At 40.5% G+C, this 21,214-nt stretch overlaps 3 protein-coding genes across 6 annotated transcripts; 2 read left to right on the plus strand and 1 right to left on the minus strand.

Moving 5' to 3' along the window:
* Nucleotides 1-182: 182 nt before the first annotated feature.
* On the plus strand, nt 183-6,485 carry tbx6 (T-box transcription factor 6). Its single transcript, XM_067487857.1, has 8 exons — nt 183-1,974; nt 2,883-3,096; nt 3,229-3,496; nt 3,620-3,763; nt 3,887-3,957; nt 4,052-4,110; nt 4,229-4,505; nt 5,028-6,485. Exons 1-8 carry the CDS (start codon nt 1,905-1,907, stop codon nt 6,280-6,282), a joined length of 2,358 nt encoding a protein of 785 aa, XP_067343958.1. The 5' UTR covers nt 183-1,904; the 3' UTR covers nt 6,283-6,485.
* Nucleotides 6,486-7,582: 1,097 nt separating this feature from the next.
* On the plus strand, nt 7,583-12,238 carry prodh2 (proline dehydrogenase 2). Of its 3 annotated transcripts, XM_067488259.1 has the most exons (11): nt 7,584-7,705; nt 8,111-8,446; nt 8,630-8,820; nt 9,528-9,654; nt 10,076-10,147; nt 10,270-10,350; nt 10,477-10,620; nt 10,723-10,889; nt 11,088-11,198; nt 11,410-11,498; nt 11,825-12,238. In XM_067488259.1, the coding sequence occupies exons 2-11, from the start codon at nt 8,219-8,221 to the stop codon at nt 12,004-12,006; spliced, it is 1,392 nt and encodes a 463-aa protein (XP_067344360.1). In that variant the 5' UTR covers nt 7,584-7,705; nt 8,111-8,218; the 3' UTR covers nt 12,007-12,238. The 3 variants fall into 3 exon arrangements, with proteins under 3 accessions (XP_067344362.1, XP_067344360.1, XP_067344361.1); XM_067488261.1 differs by lacking the exon at nt 11,410-11,498 and having other exon boundaries at nt 7,583-7,705; nt 11,825-11,965; XM_067488260.1 differs by lacking the exon at nt 8,111-8,446 and having other exon boundaries at nt 7,614-7,705.
* A 657-nt stretch (nt 12,239-12,895) lies between these two features.
* Nucleotides 12,896-21,193, minus strand: eif3c (eukaryotic translation initiation factor 3, subunit C). Of its 2 annotated transcripts, none has more exons than XM_067488257.1 (23): nt 21,044-21,193; nt 20,088-20,205; nt 19,929-19,994; nt 19,664-19,853; nt 19,382-19,507; nt 18,933-18,984; nt 18,395-18,516; nt 18,123-18,250; nt 17,761-17,914; nt 17,467-17,570; nt 17,006-17,147; nt 16,740-16,865; nt 16,467-16,560; nt 16,136-16,323; nt 15,805-16,029; nt 15,521-15,712; nt 14,928-15,099; nt 14,677-14,836; nt 14,411-14,476; nt 14,120-14,207; nt 13,794-13,959; nt 13,615-13,656; nt 12,896-13,296 (listed from the first exon to the last, which is right to left on the minus strand). In XM_067488257.1, the coding sequence occupies exons 2-23, from the start codon at nt 20,183-20,185 to the stop codon at nt 13,217-13,219; spliced, it is 2,781 nt and encodes a 926-aa protein (XP_067344358.1). In that variant the 5' UTR covers nt 20,186-20,205; nt 21,044-21,193; the 3' UTR covers nt 12,896-13,216. The 2 variants fall into 2 exon arrangements, with proteins under 2 accessions (XP_067344358.1, XP_067344359.1); XM_067488258.1 differs by having other exon boundaries at nt 21,144-21,164.
* Between the last annotated feature and the right edge of the window lie 21 nt (nt 21,194-21,214).

Raw genomic sequence — 21,214 nt, forward strand, 5'->3', positions numbered from 1 at the left:
ACTTTAAGGAATTCATGTAGAAATAACATCAGCAGAATGAGTAAACACAAAAGTAAAGTAGCCACAAAACAACAAAAGGAAGTCAAGTCCTTTAGTTTTTCTCACTCCGTGTTGAATTCAACCTTATTCAACTGGTTCTACACTAAAATGTGTATATGCCATATCAAATTTAGCCATCATTTAATAGCTGTGGTTTCTGTGAGATTAAATTACATTAATTCGGGAAATGCATGACAACACTATAGGCTAGAAATACTAAAATATATAAAACCATTATAATGGCAACAAATGATAATGCATCTGGTGTGATCATTTGCTAATACAACGCCAGCAGTATCAATTCTGAAGCATAATGAGTATTTTTACATTGTTAATTTTGAAGATCTTACTTTTGTAGTTTTGTTTGTTTTGCCTGCAGGACATGTACTTGAAATGTGCTCTTAACCATCCCTCACTGAAAAACACACAATATGCAAAATTCTCTAAAAATGTTAACTAAAAGACACGGAATACTTGTGCACTGAAGGATTGAAATTTCTACATCACACGTATTGGACCATCATAGGTTTCTTAACTAGTTGTAATGGGACAAAATTGTCCAAAACCATGATTTAGATTTAAAACCGTTGTCCCTTTAATAGATTAATTCAAGTTTCAGACTCTGCAGATAAATGATGGGATTGTCTCCAGCACTCATATGACCCTGCACAGGATAAGCGCTTATGGATTAAACTTATAAATACATCTCATTTTATCCTGCACAGTAAAGGTCAAACATACAAGTTTAGTAAAACAACAGCAAATGTTCGTGTGTGGTCTGAACTAAGTCCTGTCTCCTCACCAAACACCCCTCAAAGGACAACAGAATTTGTGCTAAATTGATTCATTCAAATGTTCTACTATTAAATGTTTTTGGAAATCCCTGTGCAGTTTTAGCTGCAATTCCAAGCTCATGGCTCCTTGCAAACCTACACATGCATTTCTAGATGCTTGTGTTTGTGTGTAGTGGCCAAATTGCAGCCCCCAGCCAAACTGTCTTCCTCTCTCACCTTCATTCAATGATTGACTCCCTGCTGAGAAAGCCTGATAGGTGGACGGTGGAGAGGAAGAAACATGTCGTCAAGTCATCAAACAGCCACAGGGGCTCTACCAGTAAACTAGTAGATTTATATGTATGTATAAGAGGCATTTGAAATTTGAGTAGCATTTAGTAAGTTTTGACTTCCTACACAAACACAGACACACACACACACACACACACACACACTGTAACTCTGAAAGACTAAAATAAAAGATAAAATATAACAGATTCATTAGATCAGTTTTTTCTGAGATGTTGTAGCAGAAGTACTTCATTTTACTTAAGCAAAAGTACTAACACCAGCATGTAAAAGTACTCAATTATGAGTTAAACTTGTCTAAAAGAACACAAGCATCAAATATGGCATCTTATTTATTTATTGTTTCACCATTTGCTACTACCACACATATATAAATTAGTTAGGGTGTTTTTTCTTCAACGGTAAGTCCAGACTTTTCCAGTTACATCTTGTAACTGCTGGTATTGTTTTTTGTTTGTCTAACTGGGAAGATGAGGGGATAGATGAGGGTGAAGTGACAAGGAGGCAAATCAAGAGCTGTGAAAATGGAGCCATTTGGCTTCATGTGTGAAGCCCCACACACTTATTTAACAGAACAAGTCACTGCTGTGGGCACTAGTAGCAGAAGACACCAAAGGAGTAGCAACAGAAGTAGAGAAGAAGTTTGTAGAACAACAGGAGACAGATCTTTGTAAACTTTTGACAGCTGAAGTAAAACTGTACAAAGAACCAAAAAGATAAAGAGAGTGGAGAGTTGAAATGTTAATTTGCAGCAGGTGAAGAGGACAAACAGAGCCTGGGAGAATGATGACCATGGACGTGTACCCCAGTTTGACTCTGGGACCACAAAGGATCAGAGACTGCTTTTATAGAGGTGAGATGGAGCAACGTGTATGTGACAGAAAGACTTGTTTTGCAAATCTGGTAGATTTGAATTATGTATCTCAAACTGTATTTTAAGGAACAAACGCTGAACTTATAATACAAGCTACTAACTAATTTGCCAAACTTAGGGGTTCATGATGGGACTACTTTATTTGCAGCTAGTGAGTGGATGAAAGTTGTGGCCTGACAACAGAATTCATTAACTAAGAATGGTTGATTTAGATGCTCTGTGACTGATGTACTCTGACTGTAGGCAACGGGTGAATTTTTGTTGAGGTCACCCAACTGAGGCACATACTCAAAATAAGGTGGCAAATTAGGAAAAATATTTAAAGCATTTTAAACAAAAAATGTTCAGCCCTTTTGGACCCTGTCATGTGCTGTCAAGTATTCAGTGTAAGAAACGTCAAATACATAACTTATGTATTTTATGTAGTCAAGTGGTTCTCAATGCTGGTTGTCAAGAAGCCCTGATCTGCTTGTTTTCCAACTGACCCTGAGGTGTCAATCACTACTACGATGCTATCTTTTAGCTTTTTAGTGGCTGAACACACCTGATCCAGGTAATCACTATTGCAGTGGGAGGCACCTGAGGTGGTCAATTTGATTTTGGGGGAGGCCAGTGCCATTCTAGGCCCCATTCTCTGAGTGATTAAATGTTTCTAATTGTCAAAGTTTCCGTCCTGGTTGATCATGGTGAGCAGCTATTGTGTGAGATACATGAACAACTGGTGCATAGTTCACAGTTCAACAAAACACACTATGTACATATGTGTAGGCAGGCATTTGAATGGCAAGAATAAAAGCTATTTGGGATGGAACTAAATGTAATCACAGAATATAAAAATATAAATCTTCTTTTAATGTCAAGTTTTTCATTTTGTTGTATTTTTTCAGAACTTGAAACTCCTGCCCACATGCAGCTGTTTCCTCCTGCCTGTGACATGGCGGCCAAAGCCCTGCCCCCGAGGATGCTGGCCCCTCCCCAGGTCCCCAGCGAACCTGCCCCCAAAACCCAAAAAGATGAGGTCAAGATGGAGCTGGAAAACGCATCTCTATGGAAACAGTTCAGCTCTGTGGGCACAGAGATGATCATCACAAAGAAGGGCAGGTGAAATACTTTAGTCCCCTTTACTCATAGTTTTCGTCTCGTTCCTCTTTCTTTTTTCACATACTAGCTTTGCATAAAAACTATATTAATGTATCTTATACACAACTTCTCTCTCCAACCTTGTCTTCCTAGACGAATGTTTCCCGGGCTGAGGCTGAAGCTGTCAGGCCTGAATTCCTCTCTCCGTTACATCCTCCTCCTGGACATCATCCCTGCAGATAACTCCCGCTATCGTTTCCAAGGTGGTGGCTGGCAGGCTATAGGTGGTGCAGAGGCGAGGCTTCCAGACCGTGTCTTTATCCACCCAGATTCCCCCGCCACTGGTGCTCACTGGCAGAGCCGCACAGTCTCCTTTCACTATGCCAAGCTCACAAACAACACACTGGACACACAGGGACATGTAAGTGCTTCAGACAGGCCGAACCAGCATGGATACAGTACCTTACCTTTACTAGACTGTAGACTGAATGTAGACTTTGTCTTCATGGTGCATTTGGAGTCAGACTTTGATGATCTTTTCCAGATCATCCTACACTCGCTGCATCGCTACCAGCCCAGAGTACATGTCATTGAAGCCAGAGACATGCTGAGGTGGGGTGGAGGACAACACTCCTTTGTTTTTCCTGAGACCCAGTTTATCACAGTGACCGCCTACCAGAACAGCAAGGTACCACAATATTGCACTTAATAATTATGTGAAAAGGTATATATTTCTATTTAACCACGTAAAATAAGAAGACCAAAAGGAAAAGAAGGCAAAACAACATTAAATTGGATTCTTTCTTCTCAGATCACAGAGCTGAAGATCAACTCCAATCCTTTTGCTAAAGGTTTCCGAGAGGACGGCATGAACAGTAAAAAGTAATTCACACAAAAAAAACCACACACATACACAGAGTGTAAATACGTGTCATATTGTTGCATACACAGGAACTAACTCAGCTTTTCTCTGCAGACAAAGAGATGCAAGACATAAACGCAAAATGGCCGACTTGACAGAGACCTTAGATATTGGTAAGTAGTACAGTTAAGCTCAGTTTACTTTTAAATCATTACTTTCAACGTTTTCATTGATATGACTGTGACCTGGCTGCTCCTGAAACATCTCCACTCCTCTATCTGTCAATCTCAGTGAACTGTGATCCATGTGAATCTACTGAGCTCCTACAGCAGCAGACCACCAGCACAGACCTGCAGGCCCTCACTCTGACCTCTCTGCCACCCTTGTCTGAACCCCCCTGCGAGTTCAGAGCAGACCAGGCCTCCTATCAAGACACGCTGGTCCCAGAGCAGCATCTAGAGCTGGGCCCGGCCTACATGGCATCCCAGATGTCTGACATCAGCATCTCCATGACCGATGGCATGGAAGACACACCTGGAAGCGAGGTGGCAAATAATATGATTGAAAGGTAAATGTGTAGAAAGAGAGGAAGGCACTTCTTCTTGTTGCTAAATTCATCAATTTATCTGCTGTTCTGGAAACATAAAAATCTATCACTCTATTTAGACATTATCACTGTACTTTTTTATGGTGCATTTTAGATATGCTTTCTAGCTGAGGGTGAGACAGGAAGATTGTTAAAAGATTGCAGATTCATATTTAGCATATGGTGTTCAGATTGACAGTCCTTTGATCTGACTGTCCAACTGTTGTATTAAAATCATTCATTTATTTAGATTGATATTTTGTCCTTAATATAGTTGTAATGTGTTGTGTTTTGTAAGACTGTAACTACAGACTAATCTGTTGATTCTTGATACTTTTTTAACATTTATTAATAAATACAGTCAAACCCCCAATAAAACCTCACATGGTCACATGTGAGAAGCAGAAACCAGTGAATGTCTGACCCGTTTGCTTAGTTAACAAAATGTTCATTTTTATCAACTAATTAAGCAGCAACTGACGTTTGTCTCATTCTCCTCCACAGATCAAACACTATGGGTGATCCGTCTTACACCTCTACTTTCCCTGCAACTCAGGCCAACTCCTCCTCTTTCCCCTCAGCTCCTCTTCCTCAGTCATCCTCCTCCTTTTCCTCCCTCCCTGTCCCTGACTCTTCCGGTACATCCGATCCTCAGCCCTCTATCACTCCTATCAACTATCCTTCCATTCTGGCATCCTCTTCCACGCTCTCCTCCTCAACCACCCCATCACTGCAGCAGACCTCCTTCACCTTTCCTACTCCACCTCCTTCTACTTCCTCCTCACCACAGCCACTCCTGTCCTCATCCTCTCCCTCCTCTGACAACTATCACACCACCCCAGAGTCAATCAGCCCCCAAACTCCAACTAATGCCTCTTTTTCTGCCCCACATTCTGCCTGTCATTCACATCTGCATGGGCAAATATCCGCTCATTCTCTGCTCACCCAGGCTAGTCACCCGGTGCAGGGTGAACCGATTATTAGTGGAAATAATAACAGCGACCAAAGCTCAGCAGGGTTTATCTATCCAAATATCCCGCCTGGAAATCCTGATCACGCCTCAGTTACCACACAGTCCCTCCCAAACCAAAACCAACTGCCACCTCCCACTTTATCCTGCGCCCTACCCACCCATGGTGCTCCCACGGCTTTTGCCTTCCCCTCAGTCCCCCCGCACATGCAAAATCTTTCATTTCAAAATATGTCTTCCAGCCCTGCCCACCCTGCCCTGCACCTCCCAAACCTGAACCATCAAGCCCAAGTCCCCTCGCGTTCTGCTGCCTTCCCTCCTTCTACCTTTACTCATCCATCTTCTGCCATTCCTCACCCTCCTTTCCAACCCTCCTCTTGCTTGGCTGTCTCCTCTTCTTTTCAGCAGTCTGTTACCTCACCTCCATCAGTCACACCAACGGCCCATCCTCAAAACCTTCCTTCCACTTCCCCCTCCACCTCCTCATACCCTGCTGTTGAATGTGGTGCCATTCCGCAGTTCAACCCTCCTGCCCCCTATCGCCCAGAGATGGTACTGCACCACTCGACTCTTCTCCCTCAGCTGGATCCATCCCTTCCTTCTTGTCTTCCCTCCTCCACCCCTCCCAATGCGCTTTACCCCGCCTTTCCATCCTATCCACTCCGGCTGTGTCAGGATCCTCACTCATCCCTCTCCATCCCTTTTAGGCATCTGTACCGACAACACCAGCATGGTCACCCCCACCCCCAGGGGTCCTACCTGGATATGAGCGCAAGAGCGATATTTTAAAACCAAAGAATGTTTGTGGTGACAAAATGTTTTGTTTGATAGCGCTTTTAAGGGATTTTAGCAATGTGTAGCATTAGTACAAGTAGCTCTGAGTATTGTATGTATGTGCTGATGTAAAACAGACTGATGAAAATGATCCACATTTGTATATAACTTGAAGATTTTCTTTTTAAATATCCATTCCAGTGTGAAAAATAAATGTATCTCTTCCAGTCTTTTGTGATTTATTTCTTATCTGCAATATGAAAGCTACTTAAAATGAATGTATCAGAACAGAAATGGAAGTATGTTTTTGCTTGCGTCTACACCTTTGTTAAAGTTGTAAAAAATGAAAAGTTAACATTTTGTGGAGCTACACATGAAGCTCAGTGATTACATGATTGGCCTTTTTATTATGAATATATCCAGCTATAATCTGAGATAGGTTGAATCTTTTAAAAGTGTCCAGACTGAGACATATAACAGTGGATCCCTGGAACAATGTGTTTTGGCCTTATTACCCTGAGAGGTGATTTAGAGACTGCTGCTCATCCTCATCCCTTACATAGGAAACATCTTTTGGTGGATTTCCTTAAGTTGGAATGGTTATAGCAAGGAAACCCATGTTTCAGCATTCGTAAAAGCACCTGACGGTTCAAAGACAGACTTGAAAAATCGTGAACCCATCCTTCAGGGTGACTTTTTAGAACTGACACCTTTTTTCACAGCAGATAATATGGAGAAACAGGCAACAAAGATTCACTATCCAGGACTTGAATCATTGATATGTGGAAATGTATTATGTCATAATATACCCATGGGTGGTTATTTAGTACATATCTTAACCACTCAACACACAGAAATCCTTATTTTGTGAAAAACTCTTCGTATTTTCATGGCTGGCTGGTCAGCAGTGCCAGCACAGCGAAGCTTGTTGAGAGGTCAGAGGATAAAAGGGATGGTGAGAAGCAACAGTTAATTATTTCCTCTCCTGACAACTTTTCTTGGACTTTTTTAGAGCATTTTTAGCACCCACACAACACACACACACACACACACACACACACACACACACACACACACACACACACACACACACACTCTGTGTGTCATTGAAATATTTTAAATATACATTCTGAAAAGCTTGTAGAAATGTTTAATTCAAATATATGTGCAGTGTATTTAAGGATGATAATTCACATTTGCCATGTGAATCAGCCTAGAATCACCATTTACAGCTAAATTTATTCTGCAAATTTATTTGGTTGTCAGACTGAGGGAACACTTTTGGGTTGATGCTAAGGGTCAACTAGGTGTTTACTCATATTTCCAAATAGTCATTCATTAACCAGCGAGTAAGTTAAAACAGGATTTAACTGGGTTATCTGGAGCCCCTCAAACTACACCTGCTTAGGTTTTCTGAATGCCTATCTCAGGAAGTGAGGTAAGGTGTTTCTAATAACCTATTCTTTTGCAGATTGTCTATTATTTACAATTTACTTTAATAGAATAATAAATACAAATTTAAATGATCCTGACTTCTTTTCTGTCCCAATCTCTATAAATCTGTTTTGGTATGTTTTTACTTTGTTTAGAAGTCTATATTTAATTTCTAAATTTAGTTCTGCATGAATTTCAGTTCATTTTCCATGCAACTTTATTTATATAGTGCCAATCCATGACAAAAACTACCTCAATGCAATGTTCATAGGACAGGACAGTGGGACTATTCTGCTCTTTTCTTCTTCCACCAGGTTCACACATGAGATAATCACATGTTTCTAAGCTTATTAACACAGCCTGGCTGATAGACTTAGATTATTTTTTTTCTATTTACCTCACATGCCAGATTGGTTCGACAATTACGTCAAGATCATAGAGGCACTTCAAATTAACCAGACTCCACCTGGAAGCTGACGTGGTAAAATTACAGGCACATACACACTTTTAAGAGAAGATGATGTGCTCTCGTTTGCGTCCCACACTCCCTCACCTCTTCTCCCTGAGGATGATGAGTGCTGGGGACACCAGGATAGTGGCTGCCAAGCATCGCGACCTTCTCTCAGCAGCTCTGGCCTTTGAGGATCCCAGTGCCTTTAGGGTTAAGAGTTGGGGTGAGCTGCTACGGGCTCTGGGAATCTTCCACTTTTGCTCTTTCCCTGTGCTGGTTAACAACTGTGGGAAGGTGAGAATATCAGTCTTGAGGTGACTGAAGAGAAAATGAGTCATAGACATAGAGGCACACTGTGTTGTATAGTTGAACACTATGTCTGTCTGAACACAAGACCTAATGATACTGTTTAACAAAGGTTCTATACCACCTCACAAACCTCCATCCTGCACCACCTTTGTCTACGTCTTCCATTAGCTGATGTCCATAGCACGCACCCTGCTAGGGAAGAGGGGCTTTTCCTTGCTCCTCCGACCAACTGTCTATGCTCAGTTTGTGGCTGGAGAGAATGAGAGAGAGATCTCTCAGTCCATAGAGAAGATGAGTTTGCTGGGACTGAGGCCCATGCTGGCGGTACCTATCGAGGAAGATCTGGGAGAAAGCACTGGGTATGACTCATTTCCTGTAGTTACACAAACTCAAAGTGTAGCTTTTAAGATCAGACGAGATTAGATGTGTTCATCTAAGGGCTGTGTACCGGCGATTCAGTACACTGCAATACTGTAAGCAAGGCGATATATTGTGATAATTTTTATATTTTGGAAACCTGTCATCGTATAAAGAATACACCATCATATTCATAAACTCGGAGTAAAAATATTTACTTTTTATAAAATCAGAGCATCATATACAACTATGTAGCCTTCACGGGCTTTAACATATGCATAATTAACTACTGCCACAACATTTTGCATGTAAATTAATACAGTGTCGATATTATATGAAATATAATATCATGATACACAAGTTCTTTTATCATCAGAAAAAGCCAAAATAGTCAAACCCCCTTAATAAATTAAGAAAAGCGTTACTTAAATTTATGATGAATGTGCAATATATCAATATATTTTCAAACCCCTACAATTGAGATTAAAATTGAAAAGTTGGTCCTGTTTGTAATGGGCTTGAGTTGTAGATTCGGGATTTGTAATCTTTACACAGATTACATTTCCAGATGGTGTAGTAAGCTGGATGTCTGTAGTCCACAGCTTCGTGGACAGCTTAATCTAAATATTTCGACTGTAAAGCCTCCTGTGTGCAGCAAAGATACTCTTGCATGTTGAAGTGTAAAGTGCATCATTTTCATCACTTCTAGAGAGAAGAGATACGATGACAACATGGAGGCCATGTTGGAGTGTGTGCGAATGTCCCACAGCAAGGCCTGGAGCAAAGACCCAATGATGCAGCTGAAGATCACAGCCCTGCTCAGCCCAGAGCTCTGTGTAAGGCCATGTTTTTACATCTCAGAGCCACAATTCCTAATGCTTTCATTCAAACTAACATATGCTGTTAAAAAAGTGTTTGTGCAGAAAATGCCAAGACTTTCAAATGCTACTAAATTACTACTAATTTGATTGATTTGGCTATAAAGTTTTCACTTGGGCTTTAGAAAAAACAACTAGGAGACTTCCAGGTTTTTGAGTTCATATGAATCCTGCCAAAACGTGTGGGAACTGAGCCAATCAAGTCACCACATGTAGTTCAAATACGTGGGGAAAAAAAAGATAAGAACACATGCTGTAGTGTCTGATGTGCTTCTCTTGTAGTTTTTAAATACACAGGGTGCATACTTAAAGAATACATGCCGCATGACTACTCTTATTTTTCTCAGTCTAAACTTTGTTTATTTGCTCTACGTATAAGGTGAAACTCACTACTCTCACTGCACAAAGACCATGTGACCTTGATCTCCTTGTAAGAGGAATGAATGGAGAGGTATGTCCACAAACCACTAAAACTAATGGTTTATTAGATTTTATACTGTTGATTTTTAGCACTGTGAGGCCAAATTTGAGGTTAAATGACCTTTTCCCTTTGCTAACATTGTCCACTTTCAGCCAATCAGCTTTCCTGGTTTAAATGAGAATGAAGTCGCACACTTCCAGTGTGGCCTGAAGAGACTCAACAAGATAGCAGAGGTACAATAAAAGGGATGGAAACTTTGAATGTGTATCAGCCTACATCCCAGTGATGCTGTTTTGAAACTCTGAATTACTACTTTGTGGCTCAAACACTTTTTAAGCTTTTCACTCTGCTACTTTTAGGCAAGCGTAAACAAAGTCAGAGTCCTGGTTGATGCAGAGTACACATACATGAACCCTGCCCTTTCTCTTGTCACCATGGCGATGATGAAGAAGTTCAACAAAGATGGCGTCTGGATTTGGAACACATATCAATGTTACCTGAAGGCAATTTAAAAAAACTTTTTTTTAAATTAACACTTGCACAAGTTTGAGTATTTGGTGTAAAGGATTATTAATCAGTTATTTCCACCTTACTGTATCTTTCAGGAGTCCAGATCCCTTCTGCTAGAAGCTCTGCGCCTCTGTAAGTCTGAGGATTTCTGTCTAGGAGTCAAGCTGGTACGAGGAGCCTACATGGACAAAGAGAGGAAACTGGCAGAGAAAAAGGGTCGTCCAGATCCAATTTATCAGTGCTGGGAGGACACCAATGACAGGTGGAAAGGAAGCGTCCCACATTAGTCACAAATGCATCCCACAAAAAACATAAACTGCATAAAATTGATTCTGCATGGCTTTGGTCAGTGCACCTGGATGTTGGATTGCAGCTGATGTGCATCTGCTTTGTTGCACAAGAAAACACACAGATCTTGTCTGACAGTGAACAAATCGTCTGTTTCCTTGTGTTTGCGCAGTTATAACGGCTCGCTGAATGTTATGCTGGAAATAATAGCCCAGAAGCCCGAGCACTACAGGATCATAATCGCCACCCACAATGAGGAGTCAGTGAGACGAGCTGCCAAACGGTCAGACCTTTTCCAAATTCTAGATAGCTTATGCAGTTTACAGATACCTAAAATATGTTTCATGTGTTGTAAAACAGCTGTTCAGCTTTTGAATAAACTGAGTTTTCTTGTTAACGTCCAAACAAATAACAAGCAAATGAAACCCAGTGACTGACAGCAAGCTTGTTAGCTCAGAAAGGTTCAACGTAGCTTTTCTGTCTATCATCTTCAGAATGGAAGAGCTGAGGATAGACAAAGATGGAGGTTCGGTGTGTTTTGGTCAGCTGCTGGGCATGTGTGATCACGTGTCCCTCACACTAGGTGAGCTGGGGCATTTACATTTCTTCTATAGACTTTAGTAAACTTTAGGAAGTAATACAGCAATTCTGACTACCTTTCTTCATTTAAACTTCTTTTGGTAAGATTTAAATGTTAATGTATAGACACACTTCATCACCTGAATGAGTCCAACTGCACTGCAGGAAAGCACAGCATAGTTTTCCCTGGTATTAGGTCTGCAGGTAATTATGTATTGCTCCTCCCTGGAGCTAGTGCACACAGATGTGACTTTGATCATTGATATTAATGGTCTTTAATCTCACACTTAATTTTCCCTCCTCATTTGTACCGTCTCTTCTTCCCTCCAGCTAAGGAGGGCTATGCTGTATACAAGTCAGTGCCATACGGTTCAGTGGACGACACTCTGCCCTATCTGGTGCGTCGAGCTCAGGAGAATCGTACAGTGTTGCAGGGGATCCGTAAAGAGCGCGACCTACTGAAGCAAGAGCTCAGCCGCAGACTCCGCCTGAGTCTGAGGGGAAGCAGCTGAAGGCCATCAGCACACAAGATTTCTAGTTAACAAATGTACTGAACAAAGAAGCCGAATAACTGTCTCATATAAATAAACAAGTAATTAAGGTTAATTGAGGTTAGATCTAAATTACTCCTACAATATTGTAAACTCGGACAAGGCAGATGATTAGTTTGTTGTAAAAAAAAAAAAAAAATTGAAGACTGTCAAGGCCTTATATTTTGCTATATTAAAAGCTATTTTGACTTCATATTTCTGACCTATACTGGCCAAACTTGAAAACTGACAATCCTACCTACTGGCTCTGTAAAGTAAATGTTCACATTCAGGAATCAGTGTCTAAGCATGTTTTCCTCCACCAAAAGTAAAGACAAACCTTAACACGTACTAAGAATACTTTCTCAGTGACACCTGTGAGTAGAACTTGCTGCTTATTCTGGCCTGAGCTGACCTATTTTCTTTGTCACAGGTTGCTAAATATATACACAACACCAATGCAATTAAATACTTGAGTTTGTATTCTCACTTAATAATCAGGGTTTTATCCCAAGAAGCACCACTGTAGTTCCTTGAGGGTTTTTCAACAGCAATTGATCAGGTAATGCACAAACTCCCAATCTTTTTATCTGGGCAAATATAATTCTCATTTATGCTTGTCCTTCACTTCAACTAGCCTGTCATCAAGTATTCAAAACAGGTGATTTCATCAGTACATGCTACACTGTAGAATTATCCCATACAACCACCAAATTCAATCAAGACCTCTCACAAGAAAAATGGACTGATCTAAGATTTTTTACTGATACAGATTTACTTTGGTTTGGAGGAGGTGGGATTTAACTTTTTTGTTTCATGATTGTTCCCCCCCCATCCCATTTCATTTTATGTATGAAGAAAACAGCCAAAATTCAACTTGGTAACACTTTATTTGATAAGTAGAAGTCAATAGTCAACATGATTCACCTGACTGCAGTGCCACAAGCCAGCAACAATGCAATGCCTTTATTGTGTCATGTTTTATGTTCAACCTTAACAACTCTTAACATTTATCTAAAATGTTTGTAGCACTGAGTATCACACTAAGCCATTCCAGTAAAAAGAGCTCGTACTGACTTTCAGCTTTAAGAATCAAAACCAGCCAAGTGTCAAGCAGAAATGCAGGTGGTGGTGGTTGTTATGGAATGAAGATTAGTTCAGGTCGCAATTCTGAAATCTGTATGTTCCAAGCTCAGTAGTTGCCTTGGTTTTGATTTCTGTAGCCACCGCGCTGGTAGCCCCCCTGTTTCTGTTGGTAACCACCTTTCTGATCTGTGAACATGCAAAGAGGAAAATGTCAACTAGAAATTAAAAAGTAACATTTATTAGAATAATGGGGAAAAACGAAACAATAATTTTGCCTGACATTCTGCTAAAGGCATACACACAATGACATGTAACATTTTTAAACAGAAAAGCCTGTTTTATTTTCAACCTAACCAAATCCACTGCAAATTAATTATTAAGAAATGCAAACAAACTCAAACAAGTTGTAAAGAGCAGCACTTAAACAGTCTCTGCAAAGAAGGTCATCTGGTCAGAGTTTTCTTTTCTTCTTTTCAAATGAAAGCTCAATGTAAATTGACATACCTCTCTGGTAGGATTGTTTCTGCTGGTAGCCACCTTTCTGATCTGTAATGCAGAAAACATTGAGTTATTGTTGATGTTCATAGCAATAAATTCTAATTAATTTGCAGTTTAATCTTACTTGACAAACAAGATGGATGCAGACAACATGCACACATATGAAGTGTGTTGTCTTAACTCACCTCTGTTGAAGTAGCCTCCATATACGCCCTGCTTGAGGTCAAACACGCGCTCGTTGTTCTCCACTAAGCTGCCCAGTTTCTCAGCCAGCTGCAGGGCCATGTTCTGCAGGGAGGTTGGCTCTGTGCGGTGCATCACAACCGTCTGTGTAGGCTGGTCGAGGGATGCCTGTTAGGAAAAAGGCAAAAAATCTTTAAAGCACTTTAACTAAAAGGGTAATTATGCAAACAAATTAGTCCATGTAAAGGCGCAAAAGAAATCCTGTCAGTCGCATCCCGTTGTGTAATTACAGGTTCATTCCATCACAGCTGAGATGCTATGAACTTACCATAAGCTCCTCGTTGATGATCATCTTGCTGATAATGCTGTGAACGGTGTGTATCTCCAACTCGAACATCTCAGATAATGTCGCCATGCTGGAAGACAGAAAATAACTTTAATGATATGCTTCAGTTAAAAAATATTCTCATTAAAAAATAAATAAATAAATAAATTCTCAAATTGAGATGAAACTGACATTTGTGGCTTGCATCAACACTAGTGGACAGGCTCCAGCTGAAAAACCCCTAGTGCTTTAATGGTGACTCACACCAGTACTGTTAAAATGTAGCACCATTACCTGATGGAGTCATAAACACTGCTGTATGTGAACAGGTAAGTCCTCAGTGACTCCTCCTGGATTTTCCTAGAATTTCAGAAACAAGTTAGATTAGGGTGGGCAGCACAATAAATGCATAAGTGTAACCCATTATAAATTCAATTCAAGTTGAAATTCTCATCTAATCTGGGACTACAACACAGGACATACCTATGCAATTTGAATAAATATAAAAATGTACATTTAAGAATAAATTAAAAAGGAGGACAGCAATGATGTATGCCAACCTGACAAGCATCTCGCGCACTCGCTGCGTCTCAGGGAAAAGATCCCAGACTTTACTGTTCATCTTCTCATTAATGATGAACGAGTGGCAGGTACGCCAGTCTCCCATCTTCATGGCCTTGCTGGCGGCCACCACGTGCTCCCTCATGCTCTCCGGGGGTCCTGGAGAACAAATCCAGAGCTACAGCTATTACAGTTTCACTGTGGATAAAGCCTCCCGTTTTAAAGGTTTTTCACGTGACAGGTTACGTACCAAGCAGCGGCTGTCTCTCTCCCACCCTGAGCTGGTGATGGAACTGCTTGCTAATCATCCTGCGACGTGCATCAAACTCATGTGCAGCCATGTAGGGGATTTCCAGAAGCATGGCTGACACCAGGTACACACACTCCAGCAGCTCCAGGTTGATGTGCATGTGGAACGGCACCTGTGAGAGAGGTGGAAGCAATGTTACAAAATTCAACAAGAGTGGTACAATTTCACATTGAGTATGGTCTTTCATATTCTCAATGTTATATTGCATCCCATCAGGTTTACTAACACAGGAGTTTATATTCTGTTAGTGCGTGTTTGTTTATAGTCTGTTAAATGTGCCAAATTCTTCTTTTGTAACAGCTACATCACATACAGCACTAAAGGATTTTGTGATTCTACCTGCAGCCCCTGACATTTTGAATGTAACATATTCAAGAAACAATACAGCTATATAACAACTAGAAGTACAATAATTTGCAAATTCATATATTTACAAGCTTAGATGAAATCTGGATGTCAATTAAAAAAAAAAAAAAAAAAAAAAAAAAGTCGCTGACATTATGTTAAAACATTACTTGTTATATAGGACTTACTTGTCTCCTCTTTTCAATCTTCTCCTGCTCTGCATTCCTCTCCTGCATGTTTCTCATGAGCAATCCCTGACCAAGGAGCTCTTTGGCACGGCCAGAAGACTGGATATCCAGCAAGGCGTTGTGGGCATCTTTTATCATGCCCTGCCTAAAAGCGCAGATACCCAACTGCACCATGGTTCTGTTGTACAGGATCTAACAATTAAATAATCAAGCATGGTTAGTGTTTGATTTAGGGTTTATTGTTGTGAATAACCCAGTTCCCTCGGGTAGCTTTGTCTCCTGACCTGTACAGGTGGGTCAGCATGCTGGATGTTGTCCTGGAGGTGGCTCATCAGCATCAAGTCGCGGGCCTGATACCAGCGTGAATGCAGAGCGTGGTGGTAGATGTGGCAGAGAATAGCGCAAGTCCGGATACGGTCAGTGCGATCCTTGGCGTAGATGAACTTGCAGAGCCGGTCCATTATCACAGCACTGTCTTCGCCCTCGCTCTCCTCCTGGTCCTGCTCAGACTGAAAAGAGCAGAAACATCACATAACACATTACTCTCACAATAACTCAGATGCACTGTATACACAGGCGTACTATACTGGTTATAATGAAAACAAGAAAACTCACCTTCGTCTCTCCCTGTAGTCCCAGGCTGCGCCGGTGGGCCTTGTAATCAAACTTGTAGTAGGTATGCATGATTCTGCGTAGGTAGACCCGGCAAATCTCTTCTGTGCTGCCCTTATTTTCCAAGTAGGTGAGCAGCCGGTCAATGATGCCACAAACCCGTCCCTCATCTTTCAGGTTGTCAACGTATTCTGGAGGAAAAAATTGAAAAGAAACCAGTGAGCTGTTATTTGAAACCACACACTTCAGGGATCCTTTTAACATAATTCTTTCTTCATATATTCTGTGACTAGAACTAATAATTTTTTTGAATTTGTTTTCTAGAACCACTCACCTTGTGAATGGGGATCGGTGTTCTGCATAATCTTCGTAAACTCTTCATCCATCCTCTCTACCAGCGTCAAGACACATCCACGCACTCTGAATGGCTGACAAAATGAATGCATTTAAGTAAGTTAAAGACAACAAGTTCACACTAGTTAAAATTATACAGAAGACCCTATAATATACAGCAGGGATCATAAAAATAAGCCAAACTGTAGATGTTCAGTTTTGGGAGGAATGGAAACTTATCAAAAATATCAAAGAGAAAAAAAAGAATAAAAACCTGGTCTGAGATTCCCAGGTTTTCACTGTCCTCTGCAATGTTCTCCCCGATAAAGATGTTGTTGTTTTCGAAGAGGATGTCCAGCAGCTCATTTATACAGTCCAGGCACTTCTTCCACATGTCAGGCTAAATTGAACCAAAGCTTATGTCAATTTAAAACACTGGGATTATATTAATGTGTACACATGTTCAGTAAAATGTGTTTTTGTTTTGTTTTTGTCATAACAAAACCTGAATTTACCAAACAGGGAAACAGTAGGTCCTACCTTCATGAAGGCTGCCAAGTTGGGGTTGTAGTCATACAGAGAGGCAATGATATTGAACTTAATCTTAACGAGGATACCTTGGCCCAAGTTATTCTCTGCAGCAATAGCTGCAAGAGCATGGAGCAGTTCAATCTGGGCTGCCCTGTCACAGAGATATTTTTAAAAAGTAGGACTTAGTTTGGGGTAATTGCTCTAACAATGTAAGACGAAGGCAACTGCTAAGGAATAGATTAAGATTATGATCAATCAAAGCGATATCCATAATTTCTGCTTTTACAAAGAAATAAACTCAGCGGTTTGTACATCTTCAGATGCCTTGCCATAAAAAACAAACAAACAAAAAAAAACAAAACTCCTTAAAAGTATTACTTATTGGACATAATTACACTTGGCACATATATTTCTGATTTCAAAATTAGTAATCATTTATGTGAAAATGGATTACTGATGTTTTGTTTTACCTGTCAGTGCCCTTTTTGCCTCTTGCTTGAAGGATCTCGTTCAGCTTCTTCACCACTACAGCTACATTGATCTCAGTGCCTTTGGCAAACATCTTAGGCTTTTCCTGAGAGATTAAAAGACCACATTCCAATTATTTGTTCATTTACTTCATGTAGTGGCTTAAAAAAACAAACAGAAAAAGCATTGTTTTATGGCTTGAAATGCCAAAAAAGAGAATAATTCACTACGACAAAGGCACATATGGATCTACCGGATGTATTTCTCTATGTTAACAAGGCCTGTCTCTTCTTTACCTTGACCAGAGGGACGCCTCCCTTCACCTTCTCCCAACCTCCCTCAGTCTCCTCTCCTCCCTCCTCCTCAGCTTCCTCCTCTAGCCTCTCTTTCTTCTTTAGTTTCTTCTTCTTCGTTGTTCTCTTTTCACTGGTTTTTTCGTTCTCCTGGGCCCTTAGCACAGTCAGAGCGTATGATGTAAGGTTTGCAAAGCAGTTGCTTGAGATTTTTCTGACTTAGCAGTTTTTTTTTAAATTCTCATGAAATCAAACGTAAGTCATTAAATTGGTAGCACTTTTCATTTTCAGAAAAGTGATACAGATCCAGTATTGTATATAATGATAACATTTCTGCTACAAAAAGACAGGTGCAGGACCCTCACTTCTTGAGGAAGACCACAGCCAGAGAGGCACCTCTTCCTGCCCCATCATCATCCGAGCTCTCACTGCCACTATCCACAGTGTCTGAACCCCAGTCTTCATCATCCTCATCACTAGAAGAGGACTCATCCTGTCAGAAGAAGGAAAGAAATCTTAATTAGTCAACATATCCGCTCATACAGTAGTCTGTGAATACAAGAAGTAATTTTCAACAGGTTTCTTGTTGTTCACTCCATATACCATTTATATATCGTATGGCATTGTGGCCTCTTACCCCAGACCCCTTGGCAGACTTCAGGAACTTGCTTGCCTCTGGTACAGCCTCTGGCTTTTTCTTTAGGAAAGACGTTGCTGACAAACCTTCACCTTCATCTCCCTCACTCTCAGAAGAGGAGCCTTGTGGAACACAAATAATGATAGATTTTATACTTTGATAACTATCATGTTTTAATGGTTAGATGATTACCTGTCTTGTACATTGCAAAAAAGAAAAAGACAATCATGCATAAAGACCAATTAGAGGGATTTTAGAGTAATACATTTATTTTCTAATGCCTTAATGGTCTTTAATTGTTAAAATATAAGTCTACTCCTGTTGGCAATCCAATTTGAACTCTATTCACAAAAATGTACCGAGCCCCAACACCATGATAGTTGCTTGCATAACATTTAATAAATAGTTGCAGTTTGTGAAGTGTTCTAGAACTTCAAACCTACACACACACTTTCATGTTAGGGTAAGCAATTTGCAGTTTATTTATTTTATTGTCTAGTGTAAAAACAGATATTAAAACCTATAGCAGCAAGCTTACCAGACTCCCCTGGCTCCTTCTCCTCCTCCTCATCTGCAGACTCCTGTGGGTTCTATCAGAGACAGAGAGAACACAGTCACTAATTGTTTTATGCAGTTGCACTTTTACAGTTACACACAAATTAAAAAGTGGTAGCTGCAATTAGAACCAGTCTGATTTGGCAGTCCCTGCAGAGCTACAATGTCTTAGCCATGGGGCCATCTGTGTTAGTTCCGTTTTTTTTTTTTTTAATAGTCAGTGTGCCTTGCAAGGTTAGGTAAACTAAGAAGGGCACACAAGCGCACTGATGATGTAATCAATGACATCACATAACTGCCACTGAAGGGTTCACCTTTGAAGTTTGGTGACTGAATAGAGTCAAGTACCAGTGAATGGCCATGTGATTCTCTTGGAAACAGCACGTCTGTACAGATTAAAAACACAGAATCAATAACAGTTTCCTAATTCACCTCTTTGTATGCAGCTATTTCTGCTTCATAATCCCTGTTGTACTTGCGGATCTTCTGACGTAGTGTACTGAGGGCTTTTGCGTTGTTTTTGTTCATCTTCTTCTTGCCCTCTTTGTCCTCCCAAAGCTGCAAAGTAACATTAATAAAGAATATTATTATTTTTAATGCACTACAAAAGTAAGGACTGACCTGGCCATCTCTATTACAAGGTTTGTTAGTGTATATACTTCAATAGCTTCAAACAAAGCAATAACATTTTTTGTTTGACGTGGGGTTACTGACCTGGTTCAGATATTCCTCCAAGTCGGCCAGAAGACGAATATAGAAAGAGGGAACTCCCTCTTTGTCCACAATATTCTTGCTTTTGAGGAAGGCTCGACATAACTGCTCAAATTCCTCCAGACATTTGGCCATGTCACGAATCTTCATAGCATTGCGAATAGTCTTGATGAGGTTGGTCAATTCCTCAAACCTAAGATGTAGAAAATGAATGCATTCAAAACAAACAAAAATAAAACTTATGCCAACGCAAAGGTACAGTACAAACCTTTTGTCTTTGGCACTACGCACCACCCTCTTCGTGTCCTCCTCATCATCACTAAGAAGCAATGATCTGTGAAAAAACAACAATACAGGTATGTACGATTACTATGAAACTGTAGTTTGTGAATCCTAATAATGTCAATTTGTTGCACATTACACTGACTGTTTAAATGTGGTCCCGGGCGCTTTTGGGGTTATCTCATCAGCCGAGGAGGACTCCTCTGACTCACTGTCAGAGCCAGTGGCAAAGAAACGAGACATTACTCAAGGAGGCTGTCAATCTGTGAAGACATAATTAAACAACTTAGCAACTGTATTAATGACATATTCTCTCTACATCATATATACGTGGAATATAAAAGGGTTTCTTCATAACAGTAGTTTGGGCCTCTCACAAGGATGACCACTGGTTTCCAAGTGGGCTAATTGACATCAACGGCCTTCTCAATTTCCAAATATTACTTTTGAAAACATTAAATGTGTGGAAAAACAATTTCTCTGAGATGAGCAATGGACTAACGTTAAGACTGCGTTTAAGAAATGATGGTACATTTTGTGGCAGTTTCATCAAGATAGCTTGATTTACATCAGCTACATTGTTACTATGAAACCCTTCTTGGGTTGCTTCACTAGGCGTGAGCCAAAATATTAGATTTTAAATACGTTGAGAAGTCTTAAAAATGTAGGTAAAGGTATAAAGATAGTTTGGCACGCTTTGAATGCAGACAAGTGAATGTTGTTACGAACAGCAAACGCTAGTAGCCAGCGTATGGAACATTGACGATACGTGCTAATTTTGCCCTGAGACCTTTCACTTCGCTGGCGAAGCTTAGCTAACGTTAGCTTTGACAGTAGGATTAGAAGTAGTTAGCTAACAAGACTGAATACCAAGCTTTGACAGTAGTTACAGCAACTTGTTTGTATAAAATCCTTATGTTAGAAATACGATCCGTAGCCGAGTTGCAAACTAAGGCTAAGCGTTATTTCTGTGTGATAAGACGCTAATGCTAGCACCGAGCGAAACAGGGTAGCGGGCCTCCGCACATGTGTAGCCGGGCAAATGCCTTTCGCGTAAAACAACCTCCCGATTATTACAATCAAATATTAAGACAGTCTGACCTATTCCCTTGTGAAAGTTATCCTGTGATGTGTCTGCCCCTTCTTAATGGTTATAAAATCCAGTTTTGCTGCAAAAAGGCCGCAAATAAAAGCGTGTTACCGCTTTGCCGGAGACTTGCGTCAGGAAAGGAAGTGACGAAGGCCCTGATAAAGCATCTGAGCATACTATCC

This window comes from Channa argus, chromosome 20 (assembly GCF_033026475.1).
Source record: "Channa argus isolate prfri chromosome 20, Channa argus male v1.0, whole genome shotgun sequence".
NCBI lineage: Eukaryota > Metazoa > Chordata > Actinopteri > Anabantiformes > Channidae > Channa > Channa argus.

What these genes read in the sequence shown, in the direction of transcription:
- prodh2 (XM_067488259.1), top strand. Translation starts at nt 8,219, where the DNA reads ATGATGTGCTCTCGTTTGCGTCCCACACTCCCTCACCTCTTCTCCCTG. An exon ending in GATCTGGGAGAAAGCACTGG is followed by an intron (nt 8,821 to 9,527) that starts GTATGACTCATT and finishes CATCACTTCTAG; the next exon opens with AGAGAAGAGATACGATGACA. An exon ending in TCACGTGTCCCTCACACTAG is followed by an intron (nt 11,499 to 11,824) that starts GTGAGCTGGGGC and finishes TCTTCCCTCCAG; the next exon opens with CTAAGGAGGGCTATGCTGTA.
- eif3c (XM_067488257.1), bottom strand. Translation starts at nt 20,185, where the DNA reads ATGTCTCGTTTCTTTGCCACTGGCTCTGACAGTGAGTCAGAGGAGTCC. An exon ending in GAGGCGTCCCTCTGGTCAAG is followed by an intron (nt 17,571 to 17,760) that starts GTAAAGAAGAGA and finishes TTAATCTCTCAG; the next exon opens with GAAAAGCCTAAGATGTTTGC. An exon ending in TCATCAACGAGGAGCTTATG is followed by an intron (nt 13,960 to 14,119) that starts GTAAGTTCATAG and finishes TTTTCCTAACAG; the next exon opens with GCATCCCTCGACCAGCCTAC.
- tbx6 (XM_067487857.1), top strand. Translation starts at nt 1,905, where the DNA reads ATGATGACCATGGACGTGTACCCCAGTTTGACTCTGGGACCACAAAGG. An exon ending in CAGAGACTGCTTTTATAGAG is followed by an intron (nt 1,975 to 2,882) that starts GTGAGATGGAGC and finishes GTATTTTTTCAG; the next exon opens with AACTTGAAACTCCTGCCCAC. An exon ending in GACGGCATGAACAGTAAAAA is followed by an intron (nt 3,958 to 4,051) that starts GTAATTCACACA and finishes TTTTCTCTGCAG; the next exon opens with ACAAAGAGATGCAAGACATA.